The 21,844-nt window shown below is 34.1% G+C and overlaps 1 protein-coding gene across 8 annotated transcripts in view; it reads left to right on the top strand.

Moving 5' to 3' along the window:
- The window catches only part of VPS54 (VPS54 subunit of GARP complex), a 138,110-nt gene that overhangs the window by 39,089 nt on the left and 77,177 nt on the right, over window positions 1–21,844 (top strand). For all 8 annotated transcript variants that reach the window (XR_007190767.2, XM_048222495.2, XM_048222496.2 and 5 more), the window contains 8 exons: window positions 8,354–8,480; window positions 9,652–9,759; window positions 11,702–11,757; window positions 12,759–12,855; window positions 16,054–16,394; window positions 19,744–19,873; window positions 20,493–20,674; window positions 21,280–21,392. Coding sequence is in view for 7 of the 8 variants with exons in the window: in XM_048222495.2 (XP_048078452.1) it covers window positions 8,354–8,480; window positions 9,652–9,759; window positions 11,702–11,757; window positions 12,759–12,855; window positions 16,054–16,394; window positions 19,744–19,873; window positions 20,493–20,674; window positions 21,280–21,392 (1,154 nt within the window). In the remaining variant the exon portion in view is untranslated. The remainder of the gene's footprint in view (window positions 1–8,353; window positions 8,481–9,651; window positions 9,760–11,701; window positions 11,758–12,758; window positions 12,856–16,053; window positions 16,395–19,743; window positions 19,874–20,492; window positions 20,675–21,279; window positions 21,393–21,844) is intronic.

Raw genomic sequence — 21,844 nt, 5'->3', positions numbered from 1 at the left:
TCAAATGTCTTTGCCCCGGGCGGAAGTGCACCACCCTTGCCCAGGGCCAGGCTCAGTAATCTGCTCGGGTTTGTTCTTGGTAGCTTTTGTTCCTTGAAGCCTTTCTGCACCGCTTAAGAGGACAAGAATGAAAATGGTGGCCTCCCAATCTCCTACCCCGAAGGAGCTGAGAGTTCGGGACCCCACTCCTCAGTGCACCCTCAGAGAAAAGCAGTCAGTCAGTCCTGTCTCCCTGGTCTCTGGCCACACTCCTTGCCCACCTGGCCTGTGACTGAGTGTTTCTATCTCTGGCACAGGACCCCGTTTGGAGTCTCCAAACCCAGCAGATTCCTGCGACGCCCTCCCATGCTGTTCCTCCCGGGGGAGGATGGGGAGTCTCCCTGCTCTTTGAGCAGGGGCCCAACTGTGCCATGGATCACGGTTTATGGCAACCCCGAGCTGAGAGCCCACTCCTGGGCTCATTCTCTGTGGCTGGCTTCCCCACTCCGAAACCTGGGAGCTCTGCCACACGCAGGCACCCTCAGTATTTCTGTGACCCTGAGAGTCCTGAGACCACACTGTCCCAGCGAGGGTTCCACTCCCCGCTTAGCCACTGGAGTGACGTCCCTCACAGGAGCAGACTTCTAAAAGTTCTGATTTTGTGCTCCACTGCTCTGTCACTTGTCCATAGCCGGCTGATGGAGGCTCCTGACCCCCTGTGGTCTGTCTTCCCATATATTGCTTCAGATTCACTTCTCCGTAGTCCTGCCTTCCAGAAAGTTGTCGTTTTTCTGTTCATAGAGTTGTTGCTATTCTTTTCTTGGATCTCCTGTTGAGTTCGTAGGTGTTCAGAATTTTTTGATAACTATCTAGCTGAATTCCTGGGACCAGACGAAATTTAGGTCTCCTACTCCTCCACCATCTTGGACCTCCTCCTATCTCCTATGTTCTTATTTTGAAAATATTTTTAACATTAGGATTTTAGTTATTTTATGTGAGATCATGTCAAAATGTTTAATATTATAGATAAACCAGGTACAGGCCATCAAAATTTCATGCAGTTAATCAGGCTTGCAATGTCCTTGTAGACGTCCCTCTGCTGGAAAACCCATCCAAACCTTACACCACTAAGTGACTATAAAGAAGTTGTGTGGAAGATATATTCTGTAACTTAATAGATATTTAATATATTCTTGAAAATTTTGCTTCAGAATAAATTTAACAATTATAAATTCTTATTGACTGAGGATAGGTAATTGGAATATTTATTTAGAATGCATTTTTTAAAAGGTGGCCCAAATTTAATGACGTAAGTGATTCATTCATTCATTCAGGAAATGGTTATTGATCACCTTTACATGTCAGACACCAAGCAGATTACTGGGAATATTGCCATGAACAAAAGCAGATGTTCTCTGCTTTGTTTTTACAATTTATTTGGCAGAATGAAGGAGACAGAAATGACTGGGTTGTCATCATATAGTGCAGTACTGTATGATGATGAATGTACAGATAGTTACGGAGCTCTGACCTTAGGGGAGGAACCTAATCTAGACTTGGATGTCTACAGAAAAAGTCTGAGACACAAGCCTCTTTGAGAATCTATTGAAAGCTGTTGATTAGATCTTCTTTCCATAAAAATATACCTGTACCTAAAATTTTACAATCATTTTTGGGTGGATAATAGTTCTTTGAAGGCTGCTTTGGTTTCCGAGCATGGACAAAATGATTTTTAGTTTCCCTTTTACCTCTGAAATTTTAAATATTTCTGTTTTTTGAATGTCTGAATGGAATATATTTTTATATTTTTATTTTTAATTTTTATAAAAGATTTTATTTATTTGAGCGAGAACACAAGTGGGGGTGGGGGGAGAGGGGCAGAGGGACAGAAGCAGACTCCCTGCTGAGCAGGGAGCCTGATGGAGGGGTCTATCCCAGAACCCTGGGATCATGACCTGAGCCAAAGGCAGACACTTAACCAACTTAACCACCCAGGTACCCCTGTTTTGTTTTTTTTTAAGTTTTATTTATTTATTAGAGCTGGGATGGGGGCAGAAGGGGAGGGAGAGGGACGAACAGACTCTGCACTGAGTGCAGAGCCCTACGTGGGGCTTAGTCTCAGGACCCTGAGATCATGACCTGAGCTGAAACCAAGAATCTGATGCTTAACTGAGCCACCCAGGCACCCTGGAATATATTTTTTAAATAAATACTAATTTTGTCACTACTTTAGAGAAATTGACTTCTGTAATGACAGAAGTTGTATCTTTCCCTATATAATATCATGAATGTTGATAAATATTGGGAGCTGATTCTATAGAGTGCTTTTATCCTCTGAATAGGAGAACGCTGAGAAATAAGTCAAAGATTGGGGGCACCTTGCTGGCTCAGTCGGTTAACCGTCTGCCTTCAGCTCAGGTTATGATTCCAGGGTCCTGGGATCGAGCCCTGCGTTGGGCATAAGCATTTTAATAAACTACAAACACAATTTATATCACTAATGCTTATAAGTAGACAAGAGACCTACAATACACGTTATCTTAACTGTGATGCTGAAGGACATTCAAATGCAGGTATAATACAGAAGTCTGATTGTGGACCTAACAAATATCTGAACCTTGATATCTTGCAGATTTTGGAATAGAAAATCTTCAGTTACTTTGAAATTCAGGGATTTGGTGTTATTTGCTCTTTCTTATTGTAAAGGTTTGTGTAGAAACTCTTTCAGTTTTCATCATTGTTGTTAACTTTTTTTTCTCACTACTGCCATTATTCTACAACCACCACCACTATAAAACCTAAGATTTTGAATTTTTGAATAGTGCTGTATACCAGGTCCTGTGCCAGGTATGTTGCACATGTTATTTGGCCCCTTCCAACCCCCCAGAAAACCTCTATCAGTAATCTTATCCTCATTTTAATAGATGAGGAAACTGAAGCGTAGAAAGTCTTAGGTAACTTGTTCCAAGTCATACAGCAAGTTATAAAATAGTAGGGTTGAGATTCAACCCAGGTTCCATCTGACCCGAGAGCTGTGTATTCTTTTTAATATATTTGATTGAGGATTTATAGGACCTCAGAAAAATCACTCTGAACATCTGTGGTGATTTTATAGTGCAGTGGATGTTAAATTGTGGGCAGTTGTGTTATAAGTTGGCAGTTGAGTTATAGGTTCACTGAGCTAGGACCTACCATAGTAATTGATAACAATTAATAAAGCTAGTTTGTTTTCTAGTCATAAGACTTTTTTTTTCTTTTTTTCTGGGGTGGGGGCAGAAAAGATGGAAAACAGAGTTAATTATCAGTTCAGCTTATTACAGTTTCACTCATCAGAGGTCACCTTGGGATTCCATTTAAGGGATTTTTATTATTGGAAGTTATAAAAAAGTAACATATTCTTTGATCCTGATATAATCTTCCATAATTTTGATCTTCAGAACAGTATATTAAGAAAACATCCACATTGTATGCTCTGGGGTGAAGTCAAAAAGCAGATGTGCTGCTATTTGATGAAACTAGTATTACGGTACAGTTGACTGATACATAAGTTTCTCTGATAAAAGCAGCACAAAGGTCATTGTAGTGAACATACAACTAGAAGGTCTGAATTAATGTACACATTGAGACATATCAAAGTAAAAAGTATTAGAATTGTTCCACTTTATTTAGCTAGACATATGAACCTAAATACTTTTTCAGAATGTGATATTTTAGTTACTTATTGTTTCAGTAGATTCCTTTTATTACTCTAAATTACAGTATGTGATTATTAATATGCATAATTTTAAACCATTAGCACCTTTATTAAATATTTTTGATATGGTTAATGTGCAGGCCATTATTGCATCTATTATCAAAGTCATTAAGAATATTGAAAAATAGAGTAAAGATAAATAGGTGAATCTTATAGAACATTGTAATTCTGGAAATTTTGTTTAAGGATTTGTTTAGACAAATCTTTTTATATTATCATATACCTGTGATTACATAATAAATACTGTTTGGTGTTAGTATTGAGATTTGTATCTGTTCTTTTTTATTGTATTTATTGGACTTTAAAATTATTTTAAGAATGCATAGAATGAAGCTACTAGGTTATTTAATATAATATCTGAGGTCATATAGAACCTCACATTTAAGTTATGCCAAAATGACAGTTATATTATCCCGATGCCCAAACATCAGTAGATACTGTCATCTAGATTTCCCACCATAATTCTTTGTTGGGATTTGTTGAAGACTATTCATACCTGAAAGTGATATATACCTGAGTGTTGACCTTTAGTCTCTGTTGAAAAGGAGTCTATGATCTTCATAATAATCAGTTGAGAACCAAGCAACATTAAAGTTATGTGTAGATTTATATCCTACTCTGTTGCTGCTTTTTAAAAAACTTATTGAAAATTCAAACATACACAGAAACAGGAAATTATGTGAAGAGAGTTGTATGAAGCTGGGTAAACTGTGTATTACCTGTGAGTTATCAACTCACAGCCAACTTTGTCTTTTCTATACCCCCTACTCCTAGTTTATTTTTAAACAAATCCAAAATATCATTTCACTTCATTGGCAAATATTTCATTATGTATATTTGAAAGATAAAGATATTTTAAAACAACATTCATATTTTCAAAAAGCTAGTTATTGTTCAAATTTTCTTGTCTGAAATTTCTTTTTTATGTGTTTATTGAAATCAGGATCCAAATAATATCTATACATTGTGATTGGTTGATACAGTTCTCTCTCTCTCTCTTTTTTTTTTTTTTTGGTTAATATATATCAACATCTTTTGATGTATACTTCCCCGTTCTTCTCATTTTCTCCCTTTCAAGATATTTATTGAAGAAACTGAGTTATTTATCTTATAAAGCTTTTCACAGTCTGGATTTTGCCAACTGCATCCCCATGTTTAGCATGTTTTTCTTTTGCCTATATTTTCTGTAAACTGGTAGTTAGACTTTAAAGGCTTGATTAAAGGTTTACTCTTTGGCAGGAGCACCTAATAGGTAGTGGTGTGTATTTCAGCCAAGAGGCATATATCTAGGGGAGGTGAGTGGGGGGCAGTGTTAATTGGGTAATGGGCATTAAGGAAGGCACTTGATGTAATGAGCAGAGGGTATTTTATGCAACTGATGAATCACTAAATTCTACCTCTGAAACTAATAAAAAAAATACAAATCCTTATTTTATCTCAGCAAAAGAGATGATATTGTAACATTTCACTAAGGCATTTGTATTTAAAAGATTGGATTCCAAATCCAAAAAAAAAGAAAAAAGAGGCCTATATCTGGTTGTCTTTTTATGATATTATGATATTCATTTATGAATTGGAATATTTCTGTAAAGTGATATTTGTCCATAACAACTTGGTAACACTTAAGGACAGTTCTTATAAGGAGAGGCAGGATAAAGTCTAGATTCCTTTTTTTAATTTAGCAGTTTTAAAAAATAATGAATTGAAAAATCTAGCATCTTCCAAAGGTGTAACTGATGATTTTTTAAAAATATAGTTTTATAAACATGTGAATTTACATACATGTGAAGTATTTAAGTTTTTTGCTGTTTTTATTTTTGTCAGTGTTCAGATTGTTATGTCTTTTTTAGGAACCTCCTCAAGTTCATTTTTGTGGCATTTTACATCATTCCAGGAGCTTTTGCTTGATAGTTTTCTTATTTTGTGTTATGATTAGATGTTCATATTATACATTTTCTGTCCCAGACTTGTAATCCACCATTTTTCTAAGGAGCACTAGTTTCTTTTAGTAGGAAATGGTATTTAGAAATTAGAGTCTGGGTACTAGAGGTGTTCCTTGCTAATGGATTGTTCATTATCTGCAGGCCTTTGTAGTGGACAGAGCTAGAAAATAGGTTTTTCGTTTTAAAGAAAAAAATATGAGTTCGTATTGATATTTCCAATTTAAATTCAGGACCATAAAGTTTTTACTTCTTTAATCTTATATATATATGTATACAGCCTGAAAACTGTGGCTTCTAATGACACTAACATAATTACTCATTTGCTTTATCCCACAGTATACATAGAATGCTCTCAGAACTAACAGTATTAGTGCTACAAACATGGAGGATTTCTTTCTCTTGTTTTCCTTAAGCTATGTCCTTGTGGGATAAATGGATAAATTTCTATGTTTTAAAGTTACTTGAAATAATTCCTCTTTGTATACGTTTGCTGCTAACTTGATGTACAGTTAAGTTCATTTGCTTCATTTGCTTTTGATATTTAAGGGTTCAAGTTTTAAAATATAATGTTGTGCTAGAACTGTGTTAAGTAGTTATGTGGTTCCAAAGTCAAATCTCTGGAACAAAGGATATTTGAAGAAATTTAACTTCTCTCTGGTTCCTTCCTTCCTACCTACTCTATAAGTCACCATTTAAAAAAATTTTAATATATGTTTATCCATCATCCATCCCAGCCATCTCTCTGTCCCTCATCTTAGATAAGCATTATTAGTATACTATATTACTTTTCTTTACCTTGCTGTTTTCACCTTTACAGTATACCCTGGAGATTACTCTACAGTCTGCCTTCTCAATGGGGGCTGTCACCCTAAGGGGGCAAGAATTGGTTCTTGAAGGGTGAAAAAAAATTGGATGTTATAGTGGCTTGTGGCCCTCCAAAGGGCCAAGGTACATAAACAGATATACACTATATCTGTGATATTAAGCATATGTGTGAGGTGATTAGGATTAAAAATGTCTAAAAGGAATTTTGGACATGCAACAGTGAAAAAAAAAGATTGAGAAACTGCTCTGTAGCAGTATTAGTATATTAATTGGTATTCCTCAATTCTTTTAAAAGTGTATAGTGTCTGGCCCCCATTGGTCAACATTTGTGTGGTTTCTATTCCTTTGTAGTTACAAACAGTGCTGCAATGAATGTATGTTCTTTTTGTATTTTTATGAGTGTATCTTTGAGACAGATACCGAGAAGTGAGATTCCTAGGTCAAAGGTTAATTGCCTATGTAATTTTGCTAGACACTGCCAGTTTCCCTTATGGCAATGTTTTAGTTTGTACTAGTGAGTATGTTTGAAATTAGCTTATTGTGAGATGTTGGTGCCTTTTATGAGAATCTTATTAGTCTTCTAATTAGCTGTAAGAAATATAATTTTCGTATTGTAAAATGCGAATTTATATGTTATTTCACTTACCATGTTTTTCAAAATTATCACTACACTGCTTACCACCATATGCTGTTTATATAAGAACAATGGATCTGTCTAAAAGGTCACATGGTTTAAACTATTTTTTAAAAATGTGCTGTATCTGGTCTTACTAAAGATTTAGTTTCTGACATTAGTTTTTCAAGTAAATGGGGTATAAGTATTTTTAAATGCTTTTTTCAATAATAAATGTCTATAAATGTAGACATTTAAATATACATGTTTTGAAATTGCACCAAAAGTAGAGCTTTAAAAACTTTTTTATAATGTATAAACAGATTTCGCATTGGCCTATTTCACTTAATTTTTGAAATACTTCGGACCAACTAGATTACCCATCGTTTTTATGAAGCTATTAGATTGTATGGTAAAGATCCCTTCATATATGAAGGTGGTGCTCCTTAGGGCCCTCCTCAGCAGGGACTGCATGGGATCCTTCTTGTCATTTGGATACTGCGTGCTTTCTGTAGGGAAAGTGTTCCAAATCCCGTTAGTAATATTTGCCTTTACCACCCCCACAACTTTGCCCATATGATTAGAGTCCTTCTCACTCCAATCCTATGTAGGATCTGTAAATATTAGAGGTAGATTAAAAAGGACATTATATTTTATGAGAAAAAGTTCCAAGGATAGACTGTTGCTTAGTATTTTTTATATTTTCAATCTTGTGTTCTAATGACTTTGAGTATAATGACCTGAGGGAAATTGCATAGTAACTCAGACTGTTCTTCATAACAGAGATTGAATTGAGTCAATCTGTCCCTGTATTTATATCCTTCAGGTATTTATATCCACTCTGATAGGGCCATAGTAGGCACTTATATTTGTGGAATAAATGAATGTCTGGGGAGCTGCTGACATTGCTCTTCAGTAAATGGTTAATTAGGAAAGGACTTAGAATTCTATCTGAATAGTTTGTGAAAAGCAGACAAAAAAACAGTCATGAAATTTGTAGAACCATGTTCTCTACAATACTGTTTGGAGTTTCAACATGTAAAGAAAAAAAAGGATTTGGAAGATGACATGAAAATATCACAGTTATTTTTGTTAAGTTAAAAGATTCCATTTTACTCAAATGTCACATTATTGCACAAATACTCTCAGCTGGAAAAGTTTTGCCAACTAGTTTCCTTGATTGTGGAGTGAATTGGGTTTTTAATGAATATATGTCAACGTTTTCCTCTTCCTTTGTAGGCATTTGGGATCACAACTTTGTGAATTAGAAAAACTGATAGATAAAATGATGATTGCAGAATTTTCTACTTACTCTCACAGTGACTTAAACAGACCACTGGAAGACGATTGTCAAATTTTAGAAGAGGTATGTGTTTTGAACTGGATGAAATTGATGTCAGCTTAGCGTTAACTCCTAATAGTCTTAGTTTAGAACACATTCTTCTCAGATTATAGTCAGCAAAATTATCTTAAGTTTCAAGCTCAGTCAGACTTCTATGAAGTCCTTCACTAACTACATGACTTTAGCAAGGACTGTAATTATTCATTATCCTGTGAAGTTAGAGAATAATTTTATACCTTAATTAGAAATTGGATTTAGAATGAGGTCTTGGGGCGCCTGGGTGGCTCAGTCGTTAAGCGTCTGCCTTCGGTTCAGGTCATGATCCCAGAGTCCTGGAATCGAGCCCCGCATCGGGCTCCCTGCTCATTGGGAAACCTGCTTTTCCCTCTCCCACTCCCCCTGCTTGTGTTCCCTCTCTCGCTGTGTCTCTCTTTGTCAAATAAATAAAAAAATCTTAAATAAAATAAAATAAAAAATAAATAAAATGAGATCTTATATAACTGATAGACCAAGTTTAAAATATAGATGTGGAATGAATTCACATATATCCATTTGTATGTATGTGTTGGAGTATGTCTTTAATAAAAGTGATCATTATTATATAGTAACTTATCAGTCATTTACAGTCACTGAGCCCCTGTTGTGAACATGGTTTAGGCATACGCATATACAAATACATGATATCCAGGCTTCCGTTATCTACTAACTTTCCAATGCTGATTATTGCCAAGAACTAGTAAAGAATCCAGAAGCTCTGATAGCGGCGTAAGTAAAGAGATTTTTGTTTGTGTTTGTAGTTAATCCCCCACAAATAGTCTAGGTCATTATTTCAGGCTTCTTGACCCACTAACTAAAAAGCACAGGGCTCCTGGAGTATTTATAGGTCATCAGGGTTTGAGGATACTTTGTAGTTACTTGTTGAAGCTAGGCCAAAATGTACTTACATTGTTTTACCCCAAGCCAGCTCAATTTGATCCACTATAGTGCATTAGGATTGACTTATGTTAGAATAGTGACTCCAGTAATCTGATGACAAGATTGCTGTGAAAGCAGTTTTTTAAGGCTTCTAGAAAATACCATATGCAGGATAGAGGTCTGAGGATCAAATAATAAAACCCATGATGTTGAATATTTCTACTTCTGAGTGAGATTATTTGATATTTAAATTGTGAAATTCCATGTTTTATTTTAATAGGAAAGACTTGTATCTCTTGTATTTGGACTTTTAAAACAAAGAAAACTTAATTTTTTAGAAATCTATAGTGAAGAAATGATTATTACAGCAAAGAATATCATTAAACAGGTAATTATATGTTTTTATTTGATATATTTTGGTCTAGAATCTTTTCATTAAGTTTATTTTTACATGATTCTAGTGATAATATATGGAGTTATAATAGTAACATTTTCTCATTTATTTAAAAACTCAAAATATAGAAAAATAGAAGAAGAAATAGTCTTACCAGCCAAAAGATTATCATTTTAAGAATATTTCTAAGTGTAAATTGTTACTGATATTTTCATTGTTGCTATCATAGTGTAAATATGATTTTGGATTGTATATATATTTCACTTAGAATCATAAGATAAGCATTTTCTCATATAAGCCCTTCAGAAACATCATTTTTGATGGTTGTATAAAATTCCATCAACATTATTTTATGCCTTATTCTGTGTTGAATATTTAGGCTGTTTTCAGTTTGGTATTATAGAGCACTGTGACACATATCTTTGGTATAAAGTTTTGTTTGGTTTTTCCATAGTTAAGACTATTTTCTTATAGCTAATTTGTAGAAGGGAAATTATTGGTCAGAGAGTGAAGAGTATTTTTAAATTATTTGACAGAACTGAATTGCTTTCTAAAAAGATTTTACCAAATACACCTTCACCAGCAGTAGGTAAATGCTTATTTCCTCTTATCCTTCTCTCTCAGAAATGATAATTGTAAACTAAAATCTGTGTGTTTTTTCAGTCTTTCGTCATCTTTATTTTGCCTTTTTACTCATATATTATTAACAAAACCAGTTTTTCTAAATATGAAAAAGAATAATTTTAAATATTAGGCTTAATTGATCATCATCATTAGGTTGAATGTACATTTCTGAGTTTTTAATGTTTAAAAAAAAGCAAAAAAAAAAAGATTATAATTACCCCATTTTTCACCTCTTTCAAACACTGACTAAAACACTAAATTTTATAATTGTTAGAACAATTTTCAAAAATTGTTCATAATAGCTGCTAGCACTAAACATATGTATATATTATGACTCAGCAGTTCTGCTCCTAGGTATTTACCCAGCAGAAATGCATACATAAGTTCACCAAAGACAGCACAGAATTTCATGGGAGCACTATTGGTAATAAAAAAAAAAAAACTGGAAAAAGCCAAATTCTTTTGTTATTTTTGAAAAACCCAAATTCTGTCATCAGTAGAAAAGATAATAGAGTTGTGGTATATTTATATGACTAAATATACACAGTAATGAGAATAAATCACATGAAGCTACATGGATGAATATCAGATACATAATGTAGAGCCAAAGAAACCAGACACTAGGTGTATACACTGCATGATTATACTTTTGTAGAATTCAAACATAGACTGAACTAATCTGTGGTATTAGAAATCAAAGTAGTAGTATCTTTTGGGAGGAAGTAGTGACCAGGAGGGGAGCACGAGAGGCGCTTACTGGCCATGTTCAATGTCATGATCTGAGTTCTCATTACACAAGTGTACTCCTTTATAAAAAAATTACTGAGCTATGAACATAATTTGTATAGTTTTCTGTATGTAGTACTTCTAAACAGATTTTTAAAAAACTGCTATGTTGTAATTCCTAGGATTCTCCTGAAGTCTGAGCACTTTTTAAAACTTAAACTGTTGCGTATATTGCAAGAAAACATAACCCCCCAAATGAATTTCTTTTGGAATTTTAATATGGGGCTTATACTTTGTTCCTAAGAATTATAGTTCTGGGTGTTGTTTTGTTTGTTTGGTGTATGGTTTTGAATAGTTTTAAATAGTAGGGCATTTTAATTAATACCATTCAAGCATAACCTGGAATATTATTTAATAGGGTAAGGATATACAGTTTTTTATATACCTTGAGGTATGTATGAGACACAAGAGAAGTCTGGTAAAATGATGCTAATAGTCACTGAGGTCATTTTTAATATACAAATGAGCCATTTAGTACTTAGAATTCTAAAGTCATTAATCAGATTTTTTTTCTTAAATTTTGCAGTGTGTGATTAATACAGTTTCACAGATAGAAGAAATTGACACAGATGTTGTTTTGAAGTAAGTATAAATATTAGGTTGGGGGCTATCAGTCAGGGAAAAGATGACACATTAGAATAATCTAGGGAGGATTTGGTTAAGGAATTATTTACTAAGGTATGGGCAGAGTGTAGGAAAATCACAAGTGACAGTTCAGGACCTTTCAGGGACAAGGGATGAGAACAGTTAGTAGGATTCAGAAGGAAGACACTTAGTAGTTTGCAGGGGCGGGGGAAGGGACCTGTACTAGTTGAAGTGATTTTCAGTGCAGGAGGCAATCATCCTGAGACAACCTCTCAGGGAGGGAGATGGACCTTTGCTCCTTCCAGTCTTTTATAATGGCTTCTCATTGGCCTATCCCTGCAGGTCAGCCTCCCAGGGCAGAGAGAGGATGGAGAGGACACAGTGTAGATATGGAGGAGGGAGATTGAATATAATCCATCTCAGAGGAATAGCAGTGTTAAGTTTAAATTATTTAGCTGTATAATTAAAACTCAACTTCTAATTGCCTTTGAGAAATTTGAATACATGACTTTGAATTGCCTCATGCCTATCTATAATTTTTTGTTTTCACCCTTGAAATTCTTATTCTTTCATTTTTGAGAAGAATAGTGGTATTTTGTAACTATGAATTTTATTTCATATAGATACCTAAACTCTATTAACTGGTTCAAGATATGAATATCAATATGGATAACTGTGAAACTTCTCTGGGCCAAACTCCTAGAATAAGGATTGAGGAGTTTTAATTTCCACACGATTACTTAGTGAAGACTCTGTTTCAGTATTAGTTAAAGCAACTGTAAAAGTGCAGGAGTCACTAGTAGTTGGAAAAATTAAGTTATTGGGATTCTGTTAAAAGCCCTATGGACATGGAGAGTCAGTTATTTTTAATTTTCTTTCCTATGAAATTTTCTCAGATAGAGAAATTCCTATATCTCAAGTATAGAATTATCTTTTGAGAATAAACTCCTAGCTGCCCAAAGACAGTCATTATTTTTGTTTGATTTTCCCCCCCCTAGGCTTGCAGATCAGATGAGAATGTTGAATTTTCCTCAGTGGTTTGATCTGCTAAAGGATATTTTCTCTAAGTTTACAATTTTCCTACAAAGAGTTAAGGTAAGCCTATGTGATTATCAGTTTGTCCAGAATATCCCTAAAAGTAAGTCTACTTTCTAGATATATAATACACATACAGAATCAAATTAGAAAAAAACACAAGTTCTTTGTTTTGTAATTTTTCTAATGAGGCTTGGTTTCAAATAAGATGTGAAGTGCTTCAGAGTACTTTGATACTCTGTAATTTTGGATGATTTGTTTTATATTAAAAATATGCTTACTTGGCATTAAATATTATATAGTAATATTTCCTCTTGTGATTTTTTAATTCTTTAACCTCTCTGGATTATCTAGAGGTATGATATTGTGAAACACCCAAAAATCTGTTCCAAACCACTTATTTTTTAGAAATATTTGATGTTGATATAATGGTATTTTTTAACATATAGTTCGTATTTAAATTGCTCTACTAATGTCCTTCATTGTAGGTTTTTATTTCACTTTTTAATTTGGGAGCCAATCAAGGATTATATGTTACATTTAATTATTCTATCTCTTTAGTCAGATCACTCAGTTTTATGCCACTTAGTATAAGGAAAAGAACAAATGCCACACAGCATTTTTCAGAAGAAAAGGTGTCATTGACTAATATATTTCGGTTAGAATCACCAACATGTCATGGCTGCGTTTTAATAAGAGAGTCATTAGGAATTACTGAGTGTAACAGGCTGTTTGTGGAATTTGACCTTCTTTGAATTATCAGATGTCAGTATTGGGTTACATGTGCTAGTTAACATCCCTGGCATCTCCTGAGTATCCTGTTAAATGGTCTGAGGTACTTTGGTACTTATCTGTGACATGACTTTTTCTTATCAGCATTGGAGTGATGCTAAGTCCTGTGTATAACCTTTCTGAGTGGGAGAATTTTTTAAAAGCATGATTCATTGTACTTAATTTAGACTTCTACCAAAATTTGTTGATCCCATGCATCAATAGCGATAGATAGCAAACCTGTATCCATGGATTGCTCAATAACTAGGCCATGTTTTCACTTTTTCCTATATTCCCACCATGACTTCATCACACACAGTTCTATTATTGCAAGTCCATGATGTATAAAACTCTTACACTGCAAATTGTAGAATTGGCCAACTTTTTGCAAGTAATTTTTTAAAATTTAAGTATAATTAACATATAGTGTTATATTAGTTTCAGGTGTACATAGTAATGATTCAAAATTCTATACATTATTTGGTGCTCACCACAATAAGTGTACTCTTACTCTCCCTCACCTATTTCATCCATCCCCCTTCCCACCTTCCCACTGGCAACCACCAGTTGTCTATATTTAAGAATCTGGTTTTTTGACTCTTTTTTCTTTGTTTTGTTTTCTATATTCCACATATGAGTGAAATCATATGGTATTTGTCTGTCTCTGACTGACTTCACTTAGCATTATGCCCTCCAGAGTCATCCGTTTTGTTGCAAATGGGAAGATTTCACTCTTTCTTATGGTTGAGTAATATTCCTGTATGTGTGTATGTACACCACATCTGCTTCGTCCCATTCATTTACGGTTGGACACTTGGGTTGCTTCCATATCTTTTGCCAGTAAATTTTTTTATAGCTATTTCACTTTTAGGCTCTGTATCAGTTAAATTAAGCCAAAATTTTATTTGATGTATGTGCCATATGGAAACAGTGATTTATCCTAGTTGTAATTTCTCATTTTCACATTTAGACTCCTTAAGCTAATACTTCTGTAAAACATCTTGAAGATAATATATAACCTATAAATATGGTACTTTTTTCTTTGAAAAAAGTTTGTGATTCTGTAAGGATATGATTTCACTGAAAAATCGTTTTAATTACAAGCTGTTCATTTTTAATTCAGAATTTTTAAATAACTACAAATTGGAAAGAACCCAGATGTCTAATAGTAGAGAAATGGTAAAGTAAATTATGCCTGGTATATTCATTACCATGGAATATCATGCAGCTGAGGATTTTTAATGTTGAGGAAAATGCATACATTATAACATTAAGTGAAAAGGAAAAATATAGACCAATTTACATAGTGTGATCACAGCTATGTTAAAAAAAAGATTATCTCTTCATCTTTGTAGAATAAAGAGATAGTTTGTCTTTTTGGTAGTTATCTTTTGGCAGTTATAATTTAAATTTATTATTCTTTTTTTGTTTGTTTTTCCTAAATTTTCCACAAAGAGATGTATAACTTTTGTAATCAGAAAAGGTTGTTTTGGGGCGCCTGGGTGGTACAGTTGGTTGAGTGTCTGACTCTTGGTTTTGGCTCAGGTCATGATCTTGGGGTCATGGGATTGAGCCCCACATCAGGCTCCACACTCAGCGTGGAGTCTGCTTGAGATCGTCTCTCCCTGCTTCCCCCACACATGCACATGTGCACGTGCTTTCTCTCTCTCTCTCTCAAAGGGTTCCAATTTCTCCATATACAAACACTTATTTTTTCTTTTTTTGATAGTATCCATCCTTATGGGTGTGAGGTGGTATCTCATTTATTTTTGATTTGCGTTTTTCTAATGATTAGTGATGTCGAGCATCTTTTCATGTGCTTATTGGCCATTTGTATGTCTTCTTTGGAGAAATATTTTTTTTTGCCCATTTTCTAATCAGATTTTTTTTGTTGAGTTGTAGGAGTTCTTTATATATTCTGGCTATTTAACCCCTTACCAGGTATGTGATAGGCAAGTTATGTTTTGTTTAGTGTAAGCTATTTAAGATACTTAATATCTATGCAATATATTTTAGAGAGATTTCTACTTACAAAATCAATTAAAAAACAGAACTCTCTTCCTAAGCTTTAGGGAACACATTTCTCTGGAGTAGTTCTTTTTCACAAGTCACTTTGTGTGATAAAAGACTGGTAGAAATTCCTTTTTTTTTTTTTTTTTTCTTTTTAAGAGTTATGTATTTATTTGAGAGAGAGAGAGCATAAGCAAGGGGAGCAGCAGAGGGAGAGGGAGAAGCAGACTCCCCACTGAGTAGGGAGTCCAACATGCGGCTCCATCCCAGGACCCTGAGGTCATGACCAGAACCAAAGGCAGACGCTTAACTGACTGAGCCACCCAGGTGCCCACAAAGATTGGTAGAAATTCTGATGCGCATGACCTTGGCACTCATTTATAAGATGTTCATAAGTACATATGCAGAATTCACTTTTGGGAGCTTTAGGTACATGTTATTTTAAGTCCTTTAAAAATGTATCCTGTTTTCTTATAGGCAACGTTAAATATCATTCACAGTGTTGTTCTCTCAGTTCTTGACAAAAACCGAAGGACCAGAGAATTGGAGGAGGTTTCACAACAGAAGAATCCTACGAAAGACAGTTCACTGGACACAGAGGTGGCTTATTTAATCCATGAAGGCATGTTCATAAGTGATGCATTCAGTGAGAGTGAATTAACACCTGTAGTAATCGACACTACCTCTCAAAGAAATGCATCTCCAAATAGTGAGCCCTGCAGCAGTGATTCGGTATCCGAACCAGAATGTACTACTGATTCTTCATCCAGCAAAGATCAGACATCATCATCTGCTACTCCAGGAGGTGTGGATGTTATGTGAGTATGGTGACTGCTGCCAACTTTACAAGACTTTGAGTCATCTTAATGATTTCAGTAAAATTGATTATTCAGTTTATTGAAAAAACCATATGACCTTTGGTATTGGAATTTAACAAAAATAATTTTATGAAATATATCTTTTTGAAAATGTATGGAATATAAGGAGGTGAGCATTGGAAGTAATCGAGAATTGCAGAATTTTAAGGCTGGAAAGGAACCATTTAATTAAATGCCTTATTTCAGAGAGTTTAGTCAACTTTTTTAAACTTACTAGTGGCAGAACTTGTCCTGGAAATCAGGTCAGCATTACCTTGTTTATTTTTCTTTCTTCTAGTACGATACCTTTATATTTTGTATATAGTGAAGATCTGTTTGATTTACAGGTTTTTTTGGTCAATTTTTTTGTGAATTTCCAAGTGAATCCCACCATCTTTTCAAACATGACTTTTTAAAATGTCTTATTTTGAAATAATTTCAAATTTACAGAAAAGTTGCCAGAGTTGTACAAAAAAGTCATACATCCTTCATCTTAATTCCTCATTTCTTAACAGTTTACCTCATTGCCTTTTCTCTCCCTTCCTCCCTTTTTCCCTTTCTTGCTCCCTTCTCTCTTTCTTTGTCTTTCATGTTGATACTTTTTTCTGAATCATTTGGCAAAAGGTTGCAGACGTGATGTCCCATTATCTCCATATTCTTCAGTATATATTTCCTAAAATACAAGAATATCCTCCTTAAATAAGTACAGTATACTGATTAGAATCAAGAAAACATGGATACGGGGTGCCTGGGTGGCTCATTCAGTTAAGCATCTGCCTTTGGCTCAGGTCATGATCCCAGGGGTCCTGGGATGGAGCCCCACATCCACCATCCTGCTCAGTGGGGAGTCAGCTTCTCCCTCTGCCCTTCCCAACTGCTTGTGCTCTCTCTCTCTCTCTCTCTCAAATAAATAAATAAAATCTAAAAAGAAAAAGAAAGAAAAGAAAACATTGATACATTATTACTCTAATCTGTAGATCCCATTCAGAGTTCACCAGTTGTCCCAAAAATCTCTAGTATAGAACAAAACAAAACAAAGCCAATGAAGTCTTTCTGATCCAAGAACATAGTTTGGATTTAGTTATTGTTAAGAGTATGAATTCAGTGTGTACTTTTTTTCATTTTTTAGAAGTCAGCTTATGTCCCAGGAGCTTATATAGGTTGCAGTTATAGCATAAAGTCAGCTATAATACCTCCTGTCCCCACCAAAAAGAAAACCCTGAACTACATATTAATACAAATATTTTTTCTCTGTTCAGGCTAAGATTTCACACTTACTGGTTAAGGTGCAGTCTAAAACTATCACAAAAGGTGTAAAAACTTCTATAGCTTAAACAGTATAGAATTTTGTTTCTCTCACGTAACAGTTCAGAGGTAGGGGGTCCACAACGAAGAAGGCAGCTCTGTTGTCCTCATTTTGTAGCTTCCATCTCTGTCTAAAGAGGCTGCTTCAGCTTTTATCATCAAATCTGCATCCTTAGCAGCAGAACGGAGAGGACAAAGAGCTGGTACCCTCCTTACATTTTTGTTTTAACTTTGTAATTGGAGTATAATACACATAGAGGTCAATACATCAGTTGTACGTGTTCACCTGAGTTACTACAAAGTGAATACGCTGGCTTAATCATCATCCAAATTAAGAAATAGAACATTACCAGCTCTGTAGAGGCCACTCTTGTGACTATGTTTTCACTCTTTTCCAAAAGAAACCATGAAAACAGTTGGTTTTTCTTGTTTTTAAACTTTATTTAAATGAAACCATAAGTGGAATCATGTTTGTTTCACTCAGTATTATTATGTTTGTGATATTCTTCTAAGTTGTTGCATATAGCAATAGTTTATTTTTATTTGTGTACAAAATATTTCACTTTCTGACTATACCACAATGTATTCTACTGTAAATTAAATTTGGGTTATTTCCATTTTGATTATTGTGAACATTCTTCTAAGTGTCTTTGGTGCACAGGTTATAAGCATTTCTGTTAAATATATACCTAAGAATGAATAAGGTATGTGAATGGTCAACTTAGCCAATCACAATTTCCCGAAGGAGTTGTACTCATTTACAATCCCATCAGCACTGTGAAAGTTCCTGTCATTCCATATCTTCATTCAGTCTTGGTATTGTCAACCTTTTACATGTTAGCCATTCTGGTGGGTATGTTGCAGGTATATAAGTTTTAATTTTTATTTCCCTGATGATTGGTAAGAGATCACTTTTCATATATTCATTGGCTGTTTGGTTATCCTCTTCTGTGAAGAGCCTATTCAAGTTCTTTGCCCACTTCTCTGTTGGTTTGTATTTTATTTCTTATTAATTTATGGGGGTTCTTTATGTAGTCTCAACACAAGCCTGTTGTTGGTTGTCCAGATTATAGGTATCTTCTCCTACTCTTATTTTGGTCTTTGATGAACAAAAGTTCCTAATTTTAATATAATCCTATGATTCATTCTTTTCCTTTATGGTTTGTGCTTTTTTTTTTTCTTTGTCCTGTTTAAGAAATCTTTCTCTGCCCTAAGGCCTTGATGATATTCTCTTATGTTGTCTCCTAGAAGCTTTGTTGCTGCTCTCATCACATTTAGATCTACAAGCCATTTGGAATTGATTTTTGTGTATAGTAGTATGTGTCTGTTTTTTGTTTTTCCATATGATTATCTTTCTGAACTTACATTCACTTCTATATAAAGAGTCCAATACTATTTTGATACCAGCTCCCACAGAACTGTTCCTTGAGGACAGCAATCTATTGTGTCCCCTCCAGTACCTAGCACTTAAACACAATAAATGCTTAGGAAATATTAGTTCAGTTGAACTGAACATTAACTATCATTCATAATTCTAAGTTAATGTTGAGCTTAGAACTTCACCTTAGTTGGACTGAACATTAACTATCATTCGTAATTCTAAGTTAAAAAAAGAGTGCCTATTTGTCATGAAATAACATCCCTTCTTCCTTCCAGTGTGTCATCCTAGGCACCCGTGCACAATGTGCCACAGCTAGCACATTGTACCTAACTGGAATTTTTTTTTTTCTGTAGTTATTGCAGAATTTTCAATCAGAGTCTGAAACAACTATAGAAAATACTATAGCAGAGGGAGAAAATTCTTTTTTATGTAAGATTAGGGTAAAATATTTGTATTATCTGAGCTTATTTAAGTGATGCTTCACCACGCACACAAAAGTGATACATCACAGAATTTTTCATCAGATGTGAATTTTACAGCTTTTTGTTTTTTATTGGTATGCTACCTGTCAGGGACAATATACTCACAATTTTCCCTGACTTAATCTCTTTTTATCATTTTCAGGGTCAATGAAGACATGAAATTAACTGATTTAGAGCTAGAAAAACTGGCAAATAACATCCAGGAGTTATTGTATAGTGCCTCAGATATATGCCATGATCGAGCTGTCAAATTTCTCATGTCAAGAGCAAAGGTTAGTTGTTTGATAAAGCTTTAGATATTTTATATATAGTATAATTATTTTGAAGAGCTAGAACCATATTCCTGCTTATGTCTCTATGTTCCCCATAATGCGTATTATATTTTTAATAATAAGGTTAATGGTACTGATGTGGCCTATTAGGAAGATGTTTAAATGTAAAATAATCCAAATAAAAGAAATAGGAAAATTTATTATTCTTAAAAAAAGACTAAAAGAATAATTTTGAGATTTAATGCCTTAGTAATTAATTTGAAGTTAATGTGCTATTTTATATATGTATATATACATATATGTGTGTATAACCAGCCACCATACTAATAAAAATCATTGAAATCCAATATTGTGAAAATTTTATAGTATGATCTGAATTTATTTGAGCTACTGTATTATGAAGGGGTCAGTGTAAAATTTAGACATTTTAAGCTTTTTATGCTCAATTTCTGGGACTGAATTATTGAGAAACTCATTAAAAATGATTTTAAGGTAATATTTATGAATTAATATATATTATTAAAATAATTAACATGTTAAACTAGGTTGGTTCTATAGATTATTTGTATTGTTCTACCTAAATCTCTGTCATGATTTTTGTGTTATCTTTAAAATTTAGGATGGTTTTCTTGAGAAGCTAAATTCCACGGAATTCATAACACTTTCTAGATTAATGGAAACCTTCATTTTAGATACTGAACAGATCTGTGGAAGAAAAAGTATGTCATTACTTGGAGCACTTCAGAGCCAAGCTAATAAATTTGTAAACAGGTTTCATGAAGAGAGAAAAACTAAGCTCAGGTATCATTACCATGTTCATTCTGTTCTTCAGTTTTTTTCCCTTTTCTTTACAAAACATGATTATATTTAATTGATTAGCTTACCAAAACCCCTGAAAAACTTTTTTCTTTTTCATTAAAGGCAGACTGTGGAATTAAAATTCATTTCTTGGCTTTTCAAAGTGGAATTAGAATGTTTATTTTCATTAAAGTACTTATCAGAAAGATCCTCAGTAAATTGACTTTTCCTTTCCCACTCAACGTGAGGTTATGTTTCACTACTCTTCTTGGTTAGCCTAAGAAATATAAAAAGAAAAATATTTTCTGAAAGTATTCATACTGAATGATTATGAAATTATGAAGGATTTCAATTTGTTAAGGTGTATGTTTATTTTAAAAATCTTAGTACTAACAACAGCTAGTGGCCATTACTGCGTAAAAAGTCAGTGCCTCCTATTACATGAGCTCTACTTGAATTTAACTAAGATACATGTAGTGTCTATTATTACTAAAAGATATGGCAAGAAAAGTCGAGTACTCAGCTGTTCTTTTTCTTTTAAACCAAAGGAGATGGTGTTGAAATGGTGTTAAAGTTTATCTTCCTTTTGTTTCACCCCCTTTGAATAGCCTCCTCTTAGACAATGAGCGCTGGAAGCAAGCTGATGTTCCTGCAGAATTTCAGGATCTTGTTGATTCTATATCAGATGGAAAGATTGCTTTACCTGAAAAAAAGTCGGGGGGTATGTGTATTCTTTCACATACTTTCTTCTGATTTTATACTGTTTATTCCTCTTATAGGAATGCTTAACATTTCTTTAAGTGACAGTGCCTCTTGAAAAGCCTAGAAGTAATAATGCCAGCTTTGTTAGTAAGTAGTTGACTGGAAAAGTTATCTGTGGTAATGTGTGATAATAATACCAGATATTTATTGGATGTTAACCATATGCCACACCCTGGGCCAGGTGCTTTACATGCATTATTCCAGTTTATCTGCACAACAATTTATGATGAAGATGCTATTGTTAACCTTGTTTAACAGGAGGCATGAGGCTTCCAGGTAATAAGGAATTTTGTACAAATGATGAGCTGAAATTTGAAACCGGCTTTGTATAATTTCATGGCTTTGTTCACTGTACCATGTTGTTTAAAGACATGTATTCATTTGTTGAGCACTAGTAAGCTTCTATGTGTC

This window comes from Ursus arctos, unplaced genomic scaffold, assembly GCF_023065955.2.
Source record: "Ursus arctos isolate Adak ecotype North America unplaced genomic scaffold, UrsArc2.0 scaffold_8, whole genome shotgun sequence".
Lineage (NCBI taxonomy): Eukaryota > Metazoa > Chordata > Mammalia > Carnivora > Ursidae > Ursus > Ursus arctos.
The sequence above is the reverse complement of the archived record's forward strand: the minus strand, read 5'-3'. Positions and strand labels throughout refer to the sequence as shown.